At 37.6% G+C, this 25,461-nt stretch overlaps 2 protein-coding genes across 3 annotated transcripts in view; both read right to left on the reverse strand.

Moving 5' to 3' along the window:
• Nucleotides 1–25,461, reverse strand: part of LOC123322602 (pleckstrin homology domain-containing family G member 3) — a 148,671-nt gene that overhangs the window by 74,108 nt on the left and 49,102 nt on the right. The gene's annotated exons all lie outside the window — the stretch shown is intronic.
• Nucleotides 11,601–13,953, reverse strand: LOC123322604. Its single transcript, XM_044910558.1, has 2 exons — nt 12,729–13,953; nt 11,601–12,585 (listed from the first exon to the last, which is right to left on the reverse strand). Exons 1-2 carry the CDS (start codon nt 13,863–13,865, stop codon nt 12,580–12,582), a joined length of 1,143 nt encoding a protein of 380 aa, XP_044766493.1. The 5' UTR covers nt 13,866–13,953; the 3' UTR covers nt 11,601–12,579.

Consider the following 25,461-nt stretch of genomic DNA (forward strand, 5'->3'; position numbering starts at 1 on the left):
ATTTAATACTTGGTATTTCCACCCCTTGCGTTAATTACAGCTCGGCAACTCGGCGGTTCATACTCAAAATGAGTGATCTTAAAATGTTCTGATCTAATCCTTCCCAGATTTCTCTGAGTTGGATTCCTAAGTTATTAAGAATAGCTGGATGATTTTCTGAACTTCTCAGCCTTCTATTGAGGTTGTCCCAAACCTGCTCAATCGGATTGAGATCTGGACTTCTAGCTGGCCATTCCATTCGAGAGACTTCAACCTCTTCAAGGTACTCCTGAACGATGCGCGCACGATGGGGTCTGGCATTATCGTCCATAAAACTGAAATTTTCACCAATGTATGGAGCAAATGGCACTACATGCTCTTCAAGAATGTTCCTTATATACTTATCAGCATTCATAGCGCCATTATCAACGACCACTAGGTCTGTGCGAGCAGTCAAAGATATTCCACACCATACCATAATCGATCCTCCCCCGAAACCAGTAGTATCCAGGAAATTGCACTGAACATATCTTTCATGTGGACGTCTGTATACAAGGGAACGTCGATCACAATGGTAGAGGCATAATCTAGACTCATCTGTGAAGAGAATTCTTTCTCAATCGGCTTCTTCCCAATGGATATGCTCTCTCGCAAAATCCAAACGCGCCCTTCGATGGGCTGGGATAAGAGCTGGGCCTGTTGCCGCGACACAAGGCCTTAAATCATATTCTCTGAGGCGATTTCTTATTGTCAGAGTGCTAATTTGCACCTCATGAGTTTGCTCAAGCTGAATTTGAAGGAGGCGAGCGGTTGCAAACCGTTGTATCAACGAAGAAACTCTCAAGTAACGTTCTTGAATGGCAGTTGTTACCCGTGGTCTACCCTGTCCTGGTCTTCGGACATCATACCTGTCTCCCTGAATTGCTGCAACATTCTGGACACACTTGTATGGGAAACTCCAAACCTTTCTGCAATTCTTGTGTATGTCCACCCTTCTTCTCGCAAAACTACCGCTTCGGCACTTCGGCCCGCGAATTGATTGTGAATGCAGCTTTAGAGATTGGTCTTTTTCTTAGGTATTACATAGTTCCCAGTAACTGTGCATAAACTCACGATAATAAAATTGTAGTGTGCTATAGGTTTTGGCAGGGCAATTTGGCTGATTCGAGTCACTTTCACTGACTCTGTCGTGATTCGTGGTTGGGGCCTTACGATAATCGTATCAGGCATTAGAGCCTGTTGTGGGCTTCGCAGGTCGAGATTAGACAGAGGCATCCTCGTGGGCACCTCGAGACGGTCGTGTTGACTAGCCATTAACTCGATCGTCCAGTCTTCTAGCTATCTATTGTTGCCGAACTACGGAGCCTATTACCGGAGTTTATTACGCATTCAGAGCTCGATAATACGTCGTTAACGGGGGGTTATTTTATAGACGAAATGATTGTTGCAGATAGCCGGTGGAGGCGCGTGCAACTAGAAGACATGAAGATATTCTTTTTTTAATTTTCGCGCGCCTCGGGCTCACGTCAGTCCATGCCGCAGACGATTCCTCTCGTGAGATTGGACGTGAAGCGGAGGAAATTGCTGTCTAGATTCCGATCTACAGGTTGTTTCACGGAAAATATTGGATATCTCTGTTCAGTAGATATGACCAACTGAATTTTGGGATTTGTGTGACTAGGAAAAAGCCTGTCGGCTGGTAGGCACGGATTAGTCTCCTCAAAATATACGGAGATAAAACCAGAATTTCTCCTGATGGAAGGGCCAAATGCGAGCGATTCTCCGACCAATGCATGATGATTGCTGAGGAAAATAACTCCAGACGTCTCTTATTGAATAAGATCATCCCCAGGTTTGGCGTCAAAAACAAATCGACAAGTTTCTGTATCTCACCCTTGATGGCCTTCTTGTAGCTCAAAAATTCCATTTCCGACTAGTTGCATTGTGCTTCAAGTCGCACTCGTGGGATGTTAGTGTAATTTCTTCTTCAAATATCATACAAAAATAGTATAGGACCAACGCAATTCAGCATCACGAGCATTCTGGAAGATCAAGGACAGAGTGTATCAAAATCATGACCTCAATCTGAAGACCCAGACAGCTATTTACAAAGCAGTGGTCCTCCCAACGCTTCTTCTCGGACGCGAAAGATGAACGCCTACAGGCGACACATTAAACAGCTTGAACAAACGCAATAACGTCCTCTAAGAGAAATAATGCACATCAGATGGTTCCACAAAGTTTCAAATGCAGAAAGTCTTGCAGCGCGTAAGTTGTATAACAATTGAGACTAAGGTAACTAGGTCCCGACTCAGATGGAGCGGCCACATTCTGAGGATGCAATACACAAGACTCCCCAAAATAGCTCTGTATAGCGAATTCACAGAGGGAGCTCGGAAACCAGGAGGCCACTATAAGCGGTTTAAGGATACATTTCAACAATCCGTAAAATCAGTTAATGCCAATCATCTATAGGTCACAGTTGGGTATCTTCAGTCACATGAGGGCACACAGTCGCAAGTAGCCCTAAGAAATAATAAGTTTGATCGCACCGATAGCTTTGTTTTTCGAGTCTTTTTGTAGATTTATTCTTGGTAATTGTATCGGATTTTTTCTTATCAATTCAACTATGTCTCTGCAAGTTTCGGGTAATATCTCGAGTCGATAAAATCCGGATTTCGAATTTCGTACAAATCTCGGATCTGAACGTGTGAGCAAACCGTCTGCAGTCCAATCAATATTCTTGCATCTAAGATCTTATGATCCCGATATAACAGTAGATTCTCACCTCTGTCTGAGCGAGCGAGGCATATTAAACGCGGCATACGACCGGTGGCAGGAGGCCATATAATTTGCCATTATACGTTTGACATGTTTTGATATAAGCCCATATGATGGCTACCGTGAATGGTGTTTCCACGCAGGTAATAGATGTAAACGTCGCGTAGAATAATGCAATAAATTACAACCGGCAGTTCGACTGTGATTGCCTATATTATTCACTGGCATTTTTGGTATTACTCGTTTCATCATTAATTCCAATCGAGGTATATTATAGATCGGTTTCTGTATTATTAGATTTTAGAATAGGAATGGAGAATTCATCATATTAAATCGCAAATTTTATAATTTTGTTTGAATGACTCTACATATATACTGAAAACTAATAGATTTAGACTTATTGACGAACAGTTTTTGATCAGATCCCATTCTGCCTCAAAAAGAATCCATTTTCAGGAAAGGTTGATAGTCCAAATTTGCCGTTAAAGTTCGTTAATGGACCCAATTCGCTCGATGCGTTCGGAGTTATAGACATACCACTACTACACAAGAAAATATCATATGCATTATCTCATGTAATGAATCGAAATTGAAAATTCCTGCCTTTTCGAAGAATGAGCATATGGCAAATAACACCAATTAGATTATGAAGTATGAACACCTAATCTCATCTAAGGGGAATTCCTTCCTCATGAGCAGCTGAACAAATTATGGCTAGAGCAGACTACAGCTAGTTAAAAATCCTATCTTCGAACAATGATATCCTTCAGACCATGAAATCATATATTACTTCTCTGATTTTTACAGCTACATGCTATTGTTGTCCGATATCTAATGGCAGATGTTGGAAGAGATTGTGGCCTTCATTAGTGGTTAAGCAATGGGGAATTCTCCTCAGTTTGGGTTATCACTGCATATGCAAGTTTAAACTGAATAATTATGAGTTCAATTCATGATTTCTTCAAATTCACCGCGTAAACTATTCGAAATCATCCTTCAAATATGGGGTTTTAAAATTTAATTCGTTTTGTGCGGAGTTTAAGATTTGGCAACAACGCATACAAGACAATGATAAGAACAATGTCCGATCAGCTTGTTTATAAAATAACAGCTGTTGATCTACAGGCGCCTACTTACTGGCAAGCTTCAACTGCAACCGGTCATAAAAATCCCATAAAATTTTACGACCTTCCTCGTTCGTCGCAGACTTCATAGACAGCCATCTTTGTCTATCTCATCAAGATAATGCATTTGTTGTCCTTTACTATCAAGGCATATCTCAGTCGATGTTGCCAGCTTGTAAAATTCTCACAAAATGCTTTAAACTTTAAATACCCATTCTTATTTTTAATTTTTAAGTGCTTAAAATCATTTTTTTTTTTGGAAACGGTTGAAATGGTTATTTCAAAATGTGACGTTTCCAAGATATTTCATAAAAAACACATCATTTTCGTCAGAAGGAGTATTCCCTATTATCTTCGCAGTTATTGACGATATTGTGAAAACAAACATTTTCTGAATTTTTCACTCATCTGTAATGTCACATTTCCCATTCCTGAAGAAATTCCATTGGGGCGTAGAAAGAGGATGAATCTTCAGATGACCTGGTGACAGAATGACTGGCCATTGCTAGCCAACGCAAAAAAATGTTTGCAGAATGGTGTTTATAAGAACTGCTGAGCTGTAGACATAATAATAAGAAGCTAAAATAGCTTTGAATAGAGCCACAACAGGTCTTAAGATCGCAGTCCAAGTCCACCCCTCTGAAAATCTACAATCTAGGGTGGGACAAGCAGCATTCGGATCATGCATCTTTATTGAAATGAGTTGAAACAAACGAACGTTTGTTACCTACCCATACCGTATTCTTCCGCGATATCAGATATCGGTCGAATGTTGTCATTATTATGTATGAACCCGATTCGAATGCCCATCGCACCTAATGCAACTCCTTATTCAGGTATTTTATGAGTAGGACTCGTGCGTTTAGGTCTTCTCGGCGCCATCAAAGCGTGGGCTTTCCATTCGGAATTTTCGACGCGTATAGAATCACACACGTGTAATTCGATACAAATGGTGCTTATCCGTGGCGGTTGAGTAACTTAATTTGAATCTTATTCCGAGGCGCTGTACAAATATTATATGGTCCTGCGGTATTTATTTAAGGACGGGTTGGTACGCCCACAGACGGTCGCCCGAATGACGTTAATCAAACAATCGGGTACCGCTTTGTGGTTTCGACCATATGTTTTCCTCAGAAACGGACAGGTGTTTTACACAAACTATCATTGTTCAAAGCGCATACAAAATAATCTCTGCCGTTTTCTTTCCAAAATTCTGAGAGACTTTCGGCTGTCAAGCCCATTTGTAAGATCCGAGAATTCTCTACCAAATTTTGGTAAGAAAACGTCAGAGATCATTTTGTGTGCAACTGAACAGTGAATTCTACCGAAAGTGCGTATGTAACGGTAAAGAATTCACGGCGCATGAATTCTCAAGTAAACCCTCTAGAGAATTCTCGGCTGTTGTAAACGGGCTTTACAAACGGGCTTTAGTTGAGAAGAGCGCCTTATGGAAAGCTCTGGAATTTTCTTTGCGATGGTTAAAAATTGGCTGGGTTTTATTGAAATTCTGGAAGAGAGTTGAAAAGATTAAAATTCAAAGTGTTCTCACCAATAGCGAAGTTGCGAACTCGTTTCAAGATTATTTTGACCTAAAAGTTATTATACATTACCATATTTCAGAAATTTTTCAGTTACAGTGAATTGAAAATCATTTAACTTGAAAAATTATACGATTTTCCTAAAATCAGTGTTCGAACCACGACACGTGTTTCGCTATCACAAAAGCATCTTCAGGAGGTTGAAGGAAGACTGGTTCATCTAGCAATTTTTAGTTTTTTTTCCAACATCAGTATTTTGGGAAATAAATCACTTTTGGTGGAAAATTTCAGAATATTTGGTCAACTTTGAAGTGCTGTGACAGCCAGAAAAAAGCGTACTGGAGGAAAGCTGATTTTTTTGGTTATAGATTGATCCTTTACGAATGGAAATGTCCTATTTTTATTCACCTATCGCGAACATTTCAGATTTTATGATTTTTTCCGCGAGGGTTCAAAATTTCGGATTTACCGTCGACCATCACTTGAAAAATAATCCTTCTAGCAAAAATCTGTTTTCATAATCGTAATCTACGCCCTCGAATTAGTCAACAGTAAAAATTTGGTTTTGATCGGAGCAAAAAAATTTTTTTTACGAAAAATCGCAATTTTTCCATACATATGTATGGAAATTTTGCCAAAAAATAAATTTTCTCCGATCGCCACCAGAATTGAACCACTGATTAAATCGGGGGCGTAGATTACGAATATGCTAACAGATTTTTGCTAGAAGGATTATTTTTTGAGTGATGGTCGACGGAAAATCCGAAATTTTGAATCTTCGCGGAAAAAATCATAAAATCTGAAATGTTTGTAATAGGTGAATAAAAATTGAAGATTTTCATTGCTAAAGGATGAATCTATCAGCAAAAAAATCAACATTTGTTCAGTACGATTTTCCTGGCTGCTGCAGCACTTCAAATTTGACCAAATTTGCTGAAATTTTCCACAAAAAGTGATTGATTTCACAAGATACTGATCTTGGAGAAAAACTACCTGTGATCTCAGATCTCGAATCTATTTAAAAAATGACCCGGGTCGATATAGATAAAAAAATAAACGACGAACGTATAAAAGCCAGGCGCATTCGGCAATTTGTCATTACGTAGCTTCTGTGTTAGTAAACGTGTCATAAAAGTAAGTTGTTTCGACAACGTTCGATTATTAAGTCAGGACATATTAAAATTTTCATTCATATCAAATTGTACACACTGACAAATGTCCACAAGTAAGTGTAAAACAGTGTTTTTACTCTTTCGACCATATCCTTCAAAAATCAACATCTACTTTCCAAGGTCGCGTCTTGAAGCAAACATTTTTTATGATCTCGGAACGTTCTTTCAATCTGGTTATCTGATAATGAAATTAAAACGCCATACCAACAAAAAACCTTTCATTTACGAACCGCGTTCGTAATCACGAAAGCGTTGACCTCGATTTATCGACCGGCGCCAAGATGCCTTCTCACCGACACGAGTTAGTCCCCCCTGTGCAAATCGCCCGTGAAACGAATCTCCGTGCATTCCGCTTTGACGACATGACTCCCACGGAATCCATTGTCATTCTTTCGCGACCTACAACTGCTATCCGATGTGCGAGAATCGGCACGGTCTATCGACCATTTGACGATCTGGTACTCGCGACAGTATGAGGCTGTCTTCGGGTAAACTCGAAGGCTTTTTCGACGGTCCAAGTTTCTGTAGCAACACGACAAATGGGTACTTCCACCAGGCGCAACTTGGTATTTTTCGTTATATCTAAATTTTACCGAATGCTCGTTAGCTTGGTCGATGCTGACGTTTGTCAGTTTGACATAAGTGAGGTCAGAGATTCAACTCGTAGAGCAAAGAGTAACGCGTTTGAGGGAAATCAGATTGGGAGAACCACTGCTTTATAAACAGCTGTCTTGGTCTTCAGATTGAGGTCGTGATTTTGAAACACTCTGTCCTTTAGCTTCCAGAATGCCCGTGATGCCGAAATACACGGTTAGCCCTAGTATTTATGAAGCTTCCCCAACGTATTCTAGAGTTTCATCCTCCAGACTTAGCAGGATTTTGGTGAAGTCAATATTGAGTCTAAGGCCTAAAGCTTCGTATAAATATTTATAGGTGTCCAACATTATCTGTAGATCCTATGGGCTGCTAGCGATAAGTGCGCAGTCGTCTGCACACTGGAGTACCGTGATAAACTTTGTACGGGTTTTTACTCTGAGGACCTTCAGGTTAAACAGGCCTCCATCAAATCTGAATCTTATTTCAACACCTCTTACAGGCATACTCATGTCAGCAATTATCGAGACAGCTATGGCGAAAATATTGAACTATTTGAATTAAGGCACTAACACGCAGCCTTGTTTCATTCCAGAGTTGGTTAAGTAATAGATACAATTGATCTAGGGGAGACTAGGGAGCATTGATACATGGGGAGGCTTGATACAGGCTTATATCCGCGATCTGTAGCCGTTTTCAAAAGTATTATACTAGTGAACACTATTCTTTGACAGAGGGCATTGCGTGACGTTAATATGTAAGGCTAACAGTAGTTTGTTTGTGAAATATTCAACGAAGAGTGTTTCGAGGTGAGAAATTGTAAGTTTTTACTCAAGTTACCTAAGGGTTTTATGATCATGCATTAATTCTTCGGCATAAACAAACATTTCACTGGGAAATATGCATAAAACTACTCAATTTGAAGTTTTATTCGCTTTTCAAAATATATGGGTATAAGATGAAAACATAAATCACTTTAAAAATTGCTTTCAGGGAGGTTTGAGAAATTTGTCGTGGGGAGGCCTGATACATGTATAATCTTCAAAAAATATTCCGTAGCTAGTTGGATAGGCCTACATGAAGGCGTCTTCACCATCCAACATATCAAAGGGATTTTTAAAAACCGTACAATCCCCATGTATTTAACGAGGCCGACTTTTCCTGTGTGGAAGTGACTAACTGACAATTTCCTGATTTTTCTACACCTATAGGACCAAAGCAAGCCAGTATCATTGCTGACCTACCTACTGAGCTGAATAATCCTCTCGATTACTCTCCCAGTACATCGTATCAATCCTCCCATATGTGGGGAGGCTTGAGACAGTTTGCATGTTTTTGTGTTCAACGTTCTGTACAGAATAAGATGTTTATGTTTTGCGACTTCTATATTTATTTTGTTGAACGATTAATTGAAGAATTATATAATATAAGAAAAGTCCTGCTTCTTCATATAATTCCGTTTCCAGAATAAAAATTCCAAAAAACGTATCAACCCTCCCCAGTCTCCCCTACTACTTTTCCTTCCGAATATAAGAAATTTTGCTATTCTTCTGTGGTACAGTTGTGGTGCTCTAAACTCCAAGCAAATCGATCAGTTAGGTGTATAACTCTAGTCATCTGGTAAACTGATAAATTCTCCTGTTGCTTGTGAAAATGGTGAAGATCTGGATGTGTTCCGCCTGGATTCCTTTAATCCATGTGAACTGTCTTGATGTTCCCCAGTTTAACTAAATTCTTGCATAAGTTCCCTCGAAATACTCTCGCAGTACGTCAATGGTTGCAGCATACTGAGTTATACCATATAAGTTCGGTTTCGTTCTACAGGATTTGTAAATCACCATCAAGATCGACGTGAGTCGCTAAGCCGATAAGAAAACACGGAACATCCTGCGATGCAGAAAAAACCTTCCGTTCCTCTTCTCCTTGTTTGTCGCCGCCATATTGCCGCGGTTCACAGAGCGATCGCTCGTCAACCATAGAGATCGAAGCCGCCGATAAGCGACTTCGGTATTGGACAAACGTCGTACGTGTTTCTCGACACTTTCCAATGTCAGCGTTGAATTGCATCGGCTTAATTATCGTTACGAGGGATTTTCCGACGTTATCGAATGTCAATTCAATTCAATTCAATTCAATGCTTCTTTATTTCAAATTAAATTACATTTTTATACAATAAAAACAAATATGAAATGAAATGACGTCAAAATTAATATTCTATCTGTTTCCATCAGTTTTATAACTCATATACTCTTCTATACTGTAGGGTTCAAGATTTATTAAGAACTGCTTCAACATCTGCCTAAATTGTTTTTCGACTGTGGCATTCTTGATCTTGTCATCCAGCTTATTGAAGAGTTTAATACCCATGTAGTACGGGCTTTTTTCGTAGAGTGTCAAGCGATGGATAGGGTATAAAATGTCGTCCTTACGCGTATTGTAGCAATGATTTGACCGAGGAAATACTTGACTATTCTTATATACGAAAACAAGGATTTCAAATATATACAATGCATACATTGTGAGCATTCTCTTCGATCTAAAGACTCCTCTACATGATTGTAAATAGGACATGTTGAATATAACTCTTATGACACGTTTCTGCGTAACAAAAATATCTTGCATGGCAGAACTAGATCCCCAAAACATTATACCATATCGGGCTCTTCCTTGGAAATTAGCAAAATACAGTGTTCTCCTGGCCGTGTCATTAAGATATTTTGACACAATTCTTATGCAATAGCAGATGTTGTTCAGTTTCTTATTCAGGGAATCGATTTGATGAGACCAGTCCAACTGCTCATCCACATAAATACCTAGGAACTTCGAGACACTTTTTATTTCGAGCTGTGTATTTTCAACGGTAATCATTTCAGGTATTTCTATTTTGTTCTGCTTAGTCCTAAAGATAACGACAGTTGTTTTATCCTTGTTGATACATAATTTATTTTTCCTGAACCACTCCACCAAGGCACCGAAAACGAAATCAGTTTTTTCAACAAGGCATCGAATATTTGGTCCTTGCACTGCTACACTGGTGTCATCTGCGAACTGTGTTAAGCTGGAATCTTGTTGGTCTATCACAGGATCCATGAATCGAGTCAAGCTGTTCAAATGGTCCATTATAAGGCTCAAGTCATTCACATATATGAGAAACAAGAGTGCACCCAATATGCTGCCTTGAACAACTCCAACCATGTTCTCAAGAATGTCTGATTTAGTCATTGTACCTCCTTGCAGGATAACCACTCTTTGGGTCCTATTTTTCAAATATGATTCAAACCATTTTAATGCCCATCCTCTTATTCCATATTTTTCGAGTTTCTTTAGGAGAATGTTCCTGTCTAAACAATCAAAGGCCTTCGACAAGTCCAAGAATATGCCCATGCCCATACTGCCCTTCTCTAAATATTTCAGGATTGCTTGTGTGAGCTGAAAAATAGCACTTTGTGTTGATTTGTTAGTCAGGTAACCATGTTGACTTTCGGTAATTATGTTGCATTCTGTTAGGAATTTGGTCACTCTAACATACACCACTTGTTCGAATAGCTTTGAGAACCCCGAGAGTAAGCCTATTGGTCTATAATTATCGAAGCAGTTTTTATCCCCTTTGCCTTTGTACACTGGCCGAATTGCTGCTAGCTTTAGAGTGTCTGGAAATATTCCTTCTTTGAGAGAGTTATTCACGATGTGACAAAAAATCTCAGTAATTGCTGGCAATATTTCACGAATAAGAGAAGTTGGGATTTCATCTTCACCTGAACTATGCTTGTTTTTTAACTTTTTATTCAGTGCTATTAGTTCTTCTTCTGTAACTGGCTCCAATACTATTGATCTATCGTTTTCGAATTTGAAAGTATATTCTTTTCCTTCTTCACTAGTTTTCATCAAGTCTGGGATAATGTCGATTAGATATTTATTGTAGGCATTTGCTACCTCATTTGTATTTCCATCGATAAAGCATTCACTTGATTTTTTCGTCTTGCCAGTAATTTCCTTGTAAATAGTCCACATACACTTATTCTTATCGTCAGAGTTATTTATTCTATTTTCATAATTTTCCGATCTGGCCCTTACTAATAATTTTTCATATTCTTTTTTTTCTGCACAATACAAATCTTTATAATGTCCATTTAATTGTTTCAAAAATAGGAGATTATCTAATTTAATTTTCTTCTGTTGGATCGCTTCATTTGTCTCATATAGTTTTTGCCTAGATTTATAGCCTTGATTGAATAATTTTTTCGGGAATTTTTGATTAAATATAGTCATAAAGATTTTCATGAAAATATGCCATTGTTTATTCACATTCTCATTATCTACCTCGTAAATTTCATTCCAGTTTTGTTCTTTTAAGTCATCAAAGAATTCATTTTTACTCATCACATCAAAAAATCTTTTATAATATGGGGAATTCCTTGTCTGTAAATCTAAACTGAGTACAATTTTTTGAGCTGTATGGTCTGAAATTGTCGTAAACAATACTGAACTTGAGATGCACTGATCAGGTAAATTTGTAAAAATGTTATCGATACATGATTTTGAGGTAGGTGTTATTCTGGTGTTTTCAAAAATTGATGGATACAAATTGAAAGACGCTAATACAGCCAGAAGTTGTGATCCAAAATTATTATGTTCGAGCAGCTCAACGTTAAAATCTCCCAATACAAATACCTTCTTGTTCTCTGATATGATCATATGCAGTATCAGCTCTAGCTTCCCGAGGAAAATTTTGAAATCTCCCTTAGGGGGTCTGTATATTGATATTATAATAATATTTTCTTTCTTGAGTTTACATTCAATACTAGCGCATTCAAATATGCTCTCCGATGAAAGCATTTCAATTTTTTTTCTTTTTTTATATTCCAATTTTTCAGACAAATATATAGCTGTACCCCCATAACCATTCCTCCTACAAAAGCTAGCAGCTAGTTTGAAGTTTTCAACATTGAAACATTTCAATTGTTCTTGTGTTTTCCAATGTTCTGAGATACATAGACATTTACAATCATCGTTACTTTCTAGTAGAGCATTTACTAAGTCTATACTATTACCCACGGATTGTACATTTTGGTGTATAATACTAAAGTTTCCACAGTTGTCACTTACTTGATTTTGTTTAGTTGTCCCTGGATTCGATTCTTTCATAAAAAATCAGTTTGCTCATCACCATCACCATTGAAGTTGATATATTGGCGTTGCTTTTCCCTTCTTTGTATATAGGCTGGACATTTCTGATCTCTTGCAGAGTGTCTCCTATCTTTAATACCCAAACGTTTGCAATTTGGACAGTTTAATGGATCTTTATTGGTGCACTCCTTCGATTCATGTCTACCACTACATTTGTGACAGCATGGCTCTGCTCGACAATGTTTGGCTATATGCCCGAAGTTACTACATCTAAAACACATTGCTATATCCACAAATTCTTGAACATACAATTTAGTGAGGTCAAAGTGTAACGATTCGTTTTTAATCAGCCATTTAAAAACCTGCGGAGATGTTTCAAATATCCAGTTTTCTTTCATATTATTCCTACATACCTTTTTTGCGATGAATTTGAGGCTATTTTCCACCTGTGGGCCAAAAATTTCTGTCATCTGCGGATTATCTTCTATCAGCTCCTTCCTGAAGATATCTTCTTGATAGCCTTTCTTGATTCCCGTTATCATAATCATTGGATCCTTGTTTTGTATGTTCTTTGTCTGAAGACTGCCTTGTTTTTTCAAAATTTCCTGAATCCGTTTTTGTTGCTCGTCATTATAGCATTCAAATATTACTCCTCCTTTCTGCAAGTGTCTAATATTTTTTAGAGTTTCATTTTTGCCCAATTCTTTAAATTTTAGCTTGACATTTTTTACGATGTCGCAAGTTTCTTCTCTATTATTTGAATTTATCAATATTTCATATTTATTTTCCTTTTCCGGAGTTTTCCATTTTTGAGTTTTAGTTGTTTCCGTATTTTTCCTTGTAGTGAGTATCGAACTGTAAGTCTTGATTTGTGAATGATTTTCCTGGTATACTTCTCTGTCAATCTCTGTATCTCTATTAATTTCGTCGGGCTTGAGGATATTACTTTTAGGATGATTTTCTTTGCGGTTTTCTGTTTCGAGTTTTCCAAATCTATAAACAAGTTTAGTCACTTTTTCGTGGAGTTTGAAAACTGCCTTCCTTAATTGTTCTTGATCCGTCTTTTCAAGTTTTTCTTTCTCCGAAAAATCATTTAGATTTCTTAGCGCATCAAGTATAGTCTCTATTATATTCTCCGTATTTTCCGAATCTCTACTGACTAATGGTAGGTTCATATCTATTTTTCCTATGGATGGTCCAGATATTGCTATGTGTCCATCTCCTGTTCTCTTGACTTCAGGTGGAGTACGCATTACGGTCTTCTTTGGTGTGAAAACTTCGTTATATTCATCCTGTTGTTGTTCCTTTAAGTTTTGAACCTGCCCTCGTACATTATGTTCATTGATAACTTCTTCATTCATAATATCGCTCACGTTATCAGAGGTGGTTCCAGCTGTTTTCACTTCCTTCGAGATAATGGTGTTGTTTACCTCCGGGAGAACTGAATCGGTTCTAGATTTCCCTGACAAATTCCTAGTTATTGGACCACTATTTGCCTTTATTTGTTTCTTCCTTGCGTTAATCTTTTCGTTCTCGTTTTTCTCCGACATAATATAAAATTATTCCGAATTTTCTTAAACAAAATACACTGTTATAAACTCGAATCTTCGGGATCGAACGAGTACGGTGTGCATTCGGTTCGCGAGAACTTCTTTGTCTTTGTCGGAGATTCAACTCGAGTCCTTTCCGAAGCATAGAGAACAACGAACAATGGCGGAGGTCTGTCAGTCGGATAGAAAATGGAGTTCGATTGACTTGACTGTCAAAGTGACAGTATGTGGCATCAGTTGGTGAGGAAAGTCGAATGAATCTTCGACGTCGACTTCATGACGAAATAAAAAAAAAATTAAAAATGTAGGAAGAGAATTCAGTGCTATATGAAAAACATCGGAGACAAAATCGGAACTACACTGCGAAAAAAAATTAACGCACATTATGGAAATCTCAAATTTATTCTACAACTGAAGGTGTTCTCAATGATAATTATTTTTATCAGAATTATGCATGCATAAGTTATCCACTTTCAACGGTTTTCTTCAATACAGATGTTTTTTCCCAGCAGGAATAAAAAAATATGATATAATCAGATTTTGAATGTATTGGCTCCATTCTAAAATCAGTTGTTCTCGATCAATTCTAGTGATCCATAGTTTTTCTTTCGTTTGATTTTCTACACTCGATCGCTATGCAACGCGAAACACGCAATTTGACCCAAGAGGAATGTGCCCAAGCGGTAGTTTTGCGAGAAGAAGGGTGGACATACACAAGAATTGCAGAAAGGTTTGGAGTTTCCCATACAAATGTAACCAGAATGTTGCAGCGATTCAAGGAGACAGGTTTGAATGTCCGAAGACCAGGGCAGGGTAGACCACGGGTAACAACTGCCATTCAAGAACGGTACTTGAGAGTTTCTTCGTTGAGACAACGGTTTGCAACCGCTCGCCTCCTTCAAATTCAGCTTGAGCAAACTCATGAGGTGCAAATTAGCACTCAGACAATAAGAAATCGCCTCAGAGAATATGATTTAAGGACTCTTGTCGCGGCAAGAGGCCCAGCTCTTACCCCAGCCCATCGAAGGGCGCGTTTGGATTTTGCGAGAGAGCATATCCATTGGGAAGAGGCCGATTGGGAAAGAGTCTCTTCACAGATGAGTCTAGATTCTGCCTCTACCATTGTGATCGACGTTCCCTTGTATACAGACGTCCACATGAAAGATATGCTTAGTGCAATTTCCTGAATACTACTGGTTTCGGGGGAGGATCGATTATGGTATGGGGTGGAATATCTTTGACTGCTCGCACAGACCTAGTGGTCGTTGATAATGGAGCTATGAATGCTGATAAGTGTATAAAGAACATTCTTGAAGAGCATGTAGTGCCATTTGCCCCATACATTGGTGAAAATTTCATTTTTATGGACGATAATGCCAGACCCCATCGTGCGCGCATCGTTCAAGTACCTTAAAGAGGTTGAAGTCTCTCGAATGGAATGGCCAGCAAGAAGTCCAGATCTCAATTCGATTGAGCAGGTTTGGGAAGGAACATTTCAAGATCACTCATTTTGAGTGTGAACCGTCGTTGTCGAGCTGTAATTAACGCAAGGGGTGGAAATACCAAGTATTAAATCACTTATAGGCATTTCAGTATTTTGAAAATTGTTCATTTCTCTTCTTCCACATAAGATTCGTTGAAATTCTGAATTTTTCTTCCATTTAATATGTCTTGTTTCGTTCAAAACCTTCCCTAGAGAACATAAAAAATAAGTAATAAACTCTATGTAGAGTTGACTTTCATTAAAATTGAGATTTTCAGAATGTGCGTTAATTTTTTGCGCAGTGTTTTTATAGGAGTTGAGGAATTTTTCTTGAATTTAAATTGATCTTGGCGATCCATTTCAGAAAAACTTATTTGAAATTCTATACGAATACCCCCGGGTTTCATAACACTTGATCGGGGAATCAACGCTTGATTGACTAATAGACGTCAATTTGTTTTCAATCGATAATTCAGTCATGATCATTCAGAAAATTATTCTAGAATCAAATAATGATGTTCATACGTCCATTGAATTATTCCCAAATGCTACTTCTTCAATATATTCAGAAATGAAAAGGTTTCAGTGATTTTGTTTTAGACATCGTTGATCGGACAATCAAAGTTTCATGAAACCCGCTGTAAAAGTGAAATACTTTTAGTAGTGCATACCTTTGCATTATTCCGTTGATTTTTCGAGTAAAAAAACTCTCTGCTTCACAATCTACCATTTTCCCAAGACAGGTTTGCTCGATTGACGGAACGGCTTCAAGAGATTAGATCCTCCACCAGCTAGAATCCAATAAAAGCGCCATATGCCCTCCAACAGATAGAGATACGTCTATTTCTATCCGTTTTATCTGAGTAACTAATTTGGGAATTTTATTTTCGATACCTTCGTACAAATAACTTCCGACAGGGTCTCTCTTTCGGACAGAACGAATTGTGTTGGATGCAGGGGAACAGAAAACCGTGAAGATGTCATGACTTGATGACAAGTTTCGGCATTTGTTAATTAGACGTTAGGTTGTTCGATGCTCGCGATGTCACTTCTTCATGAAAAATCTATGGATAGTGACCAAGGCTGATCCTTGGACTTGGAGAAGAAAGATCACTCAAAAATCAGACCTATTTTGACGATTTTTATGAATATAATACTGTACTTTTTTAAATTCTATACCACTCGCGTCCTAAGTTGAAAATTTTCGTGTTTTTTTTTCAGAGAAATCCAATTTCCTTCCGAAGTATGGTTGTGTAGTGTTTTTCAGGTTGAAATAATAAGATTCCAAGGAAATTATGCATTCACAGTAACAAAAATAAAAAATTTCAAAATATTCTGAAAATTTCAAAAATTCAAAGTTTTCTTCAGGTGCATAAATGACATGGCATCTTCTCTGCTCTGCTTCAATATCATGAACTTTTCCGGAGCAGTTTATCAACTAGATTCATTCGTGCGATTTGAGACCTCGCAATAAAAATAAGGAAAGAAAAAACCCACATAGTGCGCCTTCAGTTCACTAGCCTAAGCTTCATTGACAGTTGCATGGTTTACGAGTGGTAAACTCCAATTTAAGTGCTGCAACGAAACTTTTTACCGTTCGTTATTAGTGCTCATTGTTCCTATACGAAATTCTATTAATAAAGCCGCCACACGATTGTTTATTCGAATGTTATTTATTGTCCTATTGTTGGTGATTTTACCACTTTTCTTTGTGCCCATCGATCGGTGGTTTTCTATTGCCAGAACCGCAGAACGTTTTGCATATTAATTAAATTGAAAGCCTCCCACCTGGTACATTGTTAACAGCTGCATATCGTGTAATAGGTGCCAATTTAAGATTATTTTTTCATTCGTTTCCGTTATTGGTTATTGCTCGTCTATTGTGCGATGAATGGATGAATTACATCTGTCATAAAAGATAATTATTGCGATGGAGTCTGTATTGAAGGAATAACGGTAACACATAGTCTTGCAGCAAAAATGTCTTATCTTCGATAAATTTTTATTTATACTCCATTCACTTATATTTTAGCACTCGGTTGGCCATGGAAATTTGACACATTTCAATCTGTATAGTACGAAAATGTGGGGTTATGAAGGTTGTCAAAACATTTTTGGGTTTTAAATCAACGCTTTGTTGCCCGTTCTACGTAAAAGCTTCTGTTATTACGTATTTTATAACAATGTCGAATCTCTTCGGAAAATATGTGAGGAACATAATTGAAGTTACACAAACTTATTGAAGGCATACCCAATCCAGTTATTTGCATGGAAAATACAAGAGATCATTATAATATCATAATATGCACTAGCTTGAGGAGAGTTAATGTTCGTTATCTTCTTTGGATAAAGTTTGAATACGTTACATTAGTTGTAGATTTCAAAAATATTAACCCGAAGAAGTCAAACTTATTCTACGATAACATTCATCGAAAATCCTGTAGTAAACTTTTCGCATTAATTCACTCAAACATAAAATTTTCAAATGCCACCACTTTTTTGGGACGCCCAATAGAAGGAAATTCTTTGTAATCCTCTTCATTCACAATCTTTCTGATTATGGAAATATTCAGCTGAAATATAAGTCGTTTAGATTCAGATGAAACATTATATAAATTCTTACATTGAATATGTTCGCTACCGTCTGACGTATTGTGGATTTTAGAATATCAGGGTATAATTATTTGAATGAGCTGACCTGCATTCTAAATAGCACTTCCTGTAACCCTGCTCTTTTTTCAATACTTTCGTCATTTTGGTAATAAAAATTGATATTAGTTGTGGCAACGGCGTTATGACATTAACGACATTTCATGAGTGCCAACCTTACTCCGTTCTAGTTACAAAAACTTGAGAAAATTATTTCATGGCCAACCGACAGCTAAAATAAATTTGAATGGAGTATAGTAGCCTGGGTCACATAAATATGTATGTGTCGAGTTTTTTTTTAATTATGTACATCTGAGGATTCTGTATTAATTTCGCCAATTGCTTTTTCATCTGCATGGTGGAAGCAGACGAATACAAACAAAACGTCTACGAATTTATTTATGGTTTTACACCCATATATCCCCATTAAAACTAATGCAGTCGGACAATAAGCAATTCGCAGAATGTGGGGTTGCTTATTAATTTGCTCTTTGCATCGTTGGAACCGAACCGAGCGTCTGCAAAAAGAGAGGATTTGAGGTTATACTCGGGACAGCATTTTATTGACGATTTCGCATTCAATTAACCGATTCATTGCGAGATAAATTGCAATCTGGTTTTATTGAGATAGATGGGTGGCCCATTTTAAAATTGACCTATTCGGGCATTTTTCTACAACGAATACCGAATATTTAAATTTGTGCGTTCTTTTTATTCTCTGTATAAGAAGGGAACTGACAGTTTAATCTGCAAAGGAAGACGTTGCTTCTCACGATTATTCGAGGAAAGGCTGATGACAATCATTAAGTCCATTTTCGAGTCGTTTTAAGCAGATTTCACCGTTAAAAGCCTCAGGTTAACAGTTAACAAAGATCCATTCATAAAAAGACTGGGCCATATCGTGTCTTAATAATCGATATCAAAATTCAATTAAATATCTATGAGTCATTTGTGTGTTTAGTGAATCAGTAAACTTCCTAACTGTACCTTAATGTTGCTGTTTTGATCGCTTAAGTTCATGATTCACCTTTCCACACGTCGTTATGTTTTATTTAACCGTTTTTATCTTTTATTTGCATTTCAATAATGATTTCGGAATAGCTCTCTGACTTCACCTTTATAGTTGCGTTTGTTCTGTTGATAATTCATTCGAAATATCATTTCGATGCAACACAATGCTCTTGTCAACTCCTGCACCTGTCATTCTTGGTTTTCTCCTGCAGCTTTATCCCGATTTTTGAGTTTTGCACTTCTTGAGGAAATTACGCCTAATTCTTCAAAACAGCAACTTCGAGTTGTGAATTTCGGAAACTGCAGTGACATTTTCTTCCTAGAGAAATGAGAAAGTAGTAGACTTGTTTTTACCATTAACATCGCATTGACTCACCCTGTACAGGGTAAGGCTTTGTCACGTATAAATATTTCGACAGTAGATTCTTGAGGTCAAAAGAAACACTTTTGCCTTAACCATTTTTTCAGAATCAGCTCGGTTTGGAAGATACAGGCTGTTGAAAAATCGTAAAAAATGTTTTTTTTAGTTTTATCTCTCAAAAGGTTTTATCGAATGTAATGAATTTCGGAATATAGTTTTTCATTTATTCGATGAATCTTCTTCGAACACAAGATGTTAACTACGTCTTCCAGTTTTCTCTTTATGACCATTACGTACCATAAAAATACCAAAAATTCAGAGAACCCAACTCTTGAAGTATTTGTGAAATTTGTAAAATTGGGTACAAATGCAACTCTGTTTCAAAGATCCACAGATGTGTAGTGTCACAGATTAAGCTGGTTATTCTGAAGGTAATTCTGTTTTGTCCAGGGATGGCACAGCTCATTATGAAAACTTAAAGTGGTTGTATCTTTTTATCAGGACTGAATCGGAAATTATGGTAGAGGAAAAAGTGTTTCTTTTGACCTAAAGAGAGTCAAAGACTCACCCTGTATATTGGTGTTCGCAGTAATCTCGATTCGTTCAGGCATAAGAGCCATTAGGATGAAATATTTCCTGTTCTTCTTTATGGAAAAGAGCATAACAAATCTCAATAATAAAAGACACTGATTCATCCATTCATAGCCGGCAGTTTCGTGAGAGTAAACCGTATACACACCCTCCAATTTTTCCGGGTTTCAGAAAAGGACAATTCCCCTCCGAAAACTACATTTTCCGACCATCTGTTCCGAAGCAGAAACCCATCAATTTCGATAATGTAATTCGACAGCCAAGTTTGAGTAGGTCAATTAATCATCCGGTTCATATATAGGGGGGCCAAGATTAAATTGAGTTCTCCCAGTCGCCGATATCTAATAGGTACATAGTGGAGGGAGCGCCCTGTAATGTTTATGTACATGTCAACGGCGCGTCCACATTATTGTACACATAGAAATACAAATGATATGACGATCCGGTGGGAGAAACTTGCATATCCGGTGTGTGAAGGACCATGTGATGCGATGCATCTCTATGGGCGAACAGTGGCGGAGGATAGGATGAAAAAATCGGAAGATTTCTTGTCAAGAAATATATTGTCTAACCATGAATACGCTAAAAAGTGTTTATTTGTGAAAAAGACACCTAATTCTATTCATTGAACACAGTTTTCGCTAGAAAAATGTTAATTGAAAATAAATTAATGATAATTTTGTTGAAACTCCAATTTTACAATTTTTACTTTCAGGCATACACTTTTTTTATGTTTATCTATGAAAACATGATATGATTCTTCCTTATGTATTATTTTCGCCATTGGTACTTGTGTCCACCTGAATTTAGAAAGAATTACAGAATTTCTTTCTGTCAGTATTGCTATTAGTACCTCCCACTATCTTACATTGGTGAATGCTGCTGCTTTTTCCTTTTACTGCCTTGACAAACTTTATCAGCTCGTCCGTATTTCGCCATCAGTGTGAATTTTTCAAGAAAATCCTTCTATTTTGAAGAATAATCTGGCATTCTTATAGCCATTAACAAAAAGAGATCTATTCTGAAGTTGACACTTCCTATGATCGCTCATTATCAAGAAAGCTGTCGTTAAGCTGTCATACATAATTGGGACATTGGAAGAATCTGAAATGCTTGTCATCGATGCTCAATTTCGACATTAAGGAAAACTTAGTGTCAAATATTTCGTAAGCCCATGCCTATGCAAAATACTCCACACTTCTCCACTATGTTTGCTCACGTAACATTTCACGCCGAACCCAAAATGGAATATTCTCATTAATCCACTCTTTCGATGAATTCGATGTAGTTACGCCCATGGAATGACGACCATATATGTCAAAATTTCAACAGGCGCTTCAGAGAAGCAAGGTCCTATGAATGAATAAACATACACACGGCTGAAAACAAAGCGCTATTGTTCAACGGGTTTACTAAAAAGGATGAGATGCGACACACGAGCAAATGATAATTTTTAATTATTTCCGTCCGCTACTCAGGTGCTAGAATCGATGTACATAAGACATTGAGGGATAAAGTCACTGATTCAGTTATACGAAAGCACAATTTCTATATGCCCCTTTCAAAAAATCTCAGGCGATTGTGGAAAATTGAAAATTTATTGGTAATAGTCCATTTAGTAAGATTTTGAGTTATTGGGAACAGTTTGGGACAATGATTGTATCAATTTTGAATGCTTATCGTGAGTATTTCTATAATTTATGTATTATATTTTACTCCCATGATGAAACTACACAAACTATCGGTTTTATTTTGTAACCAGAAATTGAGCTGCGTCTGGACTTCTCACTCTTTTCGCTCCACTACAAACACTTCAACTTGTGTGGCCGCAAAATTGAGATCGAGAGGCAGCATCCTTCCCGGCCACTGGGCATCCATTATAACCCATATCCAAACGGGCTGAATTATGGGATAAATCAGCCTTTGAAGCAGGCGAATTCATTTGAAGTCGATTGGTCAATAATCTATATCAGGATGCCTTCGGGAAAATCACTCAGGACTGGCGCCTTACGCCACTTGTGTGTTCTGTTACCGGCGATATATCCTTGTAATAATACGCTCAACTGAGTCACTTACTGAAGTACCAAATCGGTATTTCAACCACGCCAGAGCCCACAGCGTAACAGTATAAAAATGATAGCATTACTTATGCGAGACTCTGAAGTCTTAATGGCATAATCTAGTGGTCGTTATTGTTTTTGTCTTGTAGGAGTGCAGGAAACAGACACTGCGGGTCCAGAATGACCACCCTGAAACGGTTCAAATATACTGGGTGACATAGAAAATAGACCACTCAGTATAACTTCATAAACTTTTTAGGGTTTTCACTCCCAATCTCTGAAACAAAATCAATTAAAAATGAAATCAACGATTTGCTCCTGAGATTGGGAGTGAAAACCCTAAAAAGTTTATGAAGAGATGCAAAATCCTCCCAAAATAAATTTCAATCGATATCACTCAGTATAACAATAACTTTTGAGAGATAATGCAAGATAAGAGTGTTTTGGGGAGTTACACATTCACACATTTCACTCATCAGAAGTGTCAGTGTGAAGTTGAGGTCAAAAAATTAAACCAGAGTTACGCAATAAATTAAAAAAAAAAGATGTCCACCGAAGTTGTGAATATCGAAAAACCATCATCAAGTACCTGTATTCAAAAGGATTAAGAGGTAAGCAGATTTACGAAGATATGCTCGATACCCTTGGTTATCAATGTCCTTCGTATGCGACCGGGAAAAATTTTACTGCAAGCTTTAAAAGGGATAGATTTTCCATTGAAGATGATGACCGATCGGGAAGGCCAGTTTCTGTGTCAGTCCCCGAAAATATCGATGCAGTTCATGACATGATTTAATCAGATCGAATTGGGCTAAAACGGATATCTGAAGCACTGAATACGAACGCGTTCATCATACAGTACACGTCAGTTGGGACACGAGAAAAATTGCTGCAAAATTGATCCCCAAATGTTTAAATGTTGACCAAAAGCGTGCAAGGATAGAATCATCGCGTTCGATCTGTGCTCGATTTCAAAAACGATGTGAACTTCTTAAACCGCATTGTTACTATGGATGAGACTTGGGTACATTTCTACGATCCAGAAACAAAGCGGCAATCGATGGAATGGCGACACTCTGATTTTCCAAGATCTAAGGAGTTTCGTGTCCAAAAATCTGGTGGAAAAGTTCTTGCTTCAGTTTTTTGGGATTGCCATGGAGTAATCAAGATTGATTTTTTGGATGAGGGTAAAACAATAACCGGAGATTACTATTCGACATTACTGACCACTCTACGGGAAAAAATTAAAGAGAAAAAACTCGGAAAGCTATCCAGAGGTGTTTTGTTTTTGCAGGACAACGCCCCTGTACAGAAATCTCATGTTGCCATGCAAAAAAATCGTGATTTTAGGGTTTGAATTATTAGAATACCCCCCTCATTCACCAGATTTGGCTCCATCCGACTATCATCTCTTTCCTCAACTGAAAAAAGTTTAAAAGGTCGTAAATTTTCTTCCAACGAGGAGGTAATAAAAGTGGAGGTCTGGTTCGCAGAGCAAGAAGAAAAATTTTTTTGAAGATCTAGAGACGTTTCAGGTTCGGTGTAATCAATGTATCCAATTAAGAGGAGAATATGTTGAGTAATAAAATATTTTGACATTGAAATTTTGTTTGGTTCTATAGTAAGCTAAGAATTTTTCAATATATCCTCGTATTATGTCGTTAACTCATCACTCTAACTCTAGTCTAATATAAAGACGATTTTTATTTAAAGTCAAATAAAAATGTATCCCAGGACTTTTTGCCCACCGCGTGAAGAAGCGTATTCTAGGCCAAACGAGTGAGGAAATCGTTACGTTTACTAATCCAGATCAAGAATATTACGTCGTGTTTTATGGTCTGAACTTGAGAATAATTTTAGATTAGCAGGCTCCAAAAGCTTAATAAAGATCGGCGGTCAGTGAACTTTCTTGTGGCTTCCGCCGTGTCCACAATGCAGTATCACGACAATTCGCATGTGATTATTATTTCATGTCAAAGAGGACCGTTTATCTTTGTTGAGACAAGGTCTGCTCATATTGTGGACGACAAGTGTAATAGTTTCCTCGAAAAACGTCCGACAATTTCGGTCGATCGGGATTGGTCTCGTTTCTGTTATAAAATACCAGTAAAGGTTATGATGTGTGGAAACAAATCCGAAAAAAATTCAGGGCGCGTCCATTAAAGAAAACTGACAGGTTCTATTGATGCAGGAAACGGATCAATAGATACATTTCGCAACTCCATGAAATATCATTCCTATCGATAAACAATCGAAGATGCAACAATGGCCCAGCATCTGAATAGAAAGGACCACACTATCCCTGACATTTGTTATTAATAGCTGTCTTCGGCCTCCTGACCGATGTACTCCTTGTTGCACTCACTCATTTTATGGCCGTCGAGCCAACAATAGACCGAGTGATTGTGAGAGGAAACAAGATCTATTCTGGTTTTAATTGATGCTTCGATTTCGTTTAGACGTAAGTTTCAGTCGATAGTTGGGCCCCTATTATGTGGTTAATTAACAATTATACCGGTTAGAAAAGAGGGTTACAGTTCCCTGCGACCTTTAGGTGTTATCATCCCTACACCATTTAATGCTCATTCTCCTACTGTAGAGTTTCCAGTCTGAAAGGGCTTCAAGGTGGCTGATTTCCCTCTCCTCGTATTATTTTCTCATCCAAGACATTCTTTGCCATTTCTTATAACGGTGAGACACTCTGTAATCAGCTGATTAGGAGTTTCCTCTTCCTCTCCATAGAATCTTCAGTTTCTGATAAACTTATACTCATCATATGCTTTCTGAGGTGACAATGTCCAAACACTTTTTGGATCTTACATTTTTGATATTCCGAAGTAGGCTGTTTCTTCTTTTCCAAAGATTCTTTCTTATCGGTGCATTTTCTCATACCACAAAAAGCTTCTAGATCAGTAAGTTGCGTTTATGCCCCCTTTCTGTCAAGTGTGTTGGCCTCTTCGTTTCATGAGTGACCAGAAACACAGATTAGAGATACTTTGTTTTTCTTTATCTCTGTGAAGTCTTTGGCTTTCACCATTAATATAGGGGGTGAATCTTCGACTAGTACAAATATTTCAACAGTAGATTCTTGAGGTCAAAAGAAACACTTTTTTCCTGTACCATTTTTGCCGATTCGGCCTTGATAAAAAGATATAGCCGTTTTAAGTTTTCATAATGAGCTGTGCCACCCCTGGAAAAACAGAATTACTTTCGAAATAACTAGCTATATCTGTGACACTTCACATCTGCGGATCTTTGAAGCAGAGTTGCATTCGGTCAAAGTACCCAATTTGAAACCTCAGCTTCAAAAGTTGAATTTTTTTAATTTTTGGTATTTTTAGTGTACGTTATGATCATAATGAAAAAACTGGAAGACGTGGGTGATATCTTGTGTTCGAAAAAGATTAATCAGATAAATGAAAAACTATATTCCCAAATTCA

The sequence above is a fragment of the Coccinella septempunctata genome, chromosome 1 (genome assembly GCF_907165205.1).
Source record: "Coccinella septempunctata chromosome 1, icCocSept1.1, whole genome shotgun sequence".
NCBI classification, from domain to species: domain Eukaryota; kingdom Metazoa; phylum Arthropoda; class Insecta; order Coleoptera; family Coccinellidae; genus Coccinella; species Coccinella septempunctata.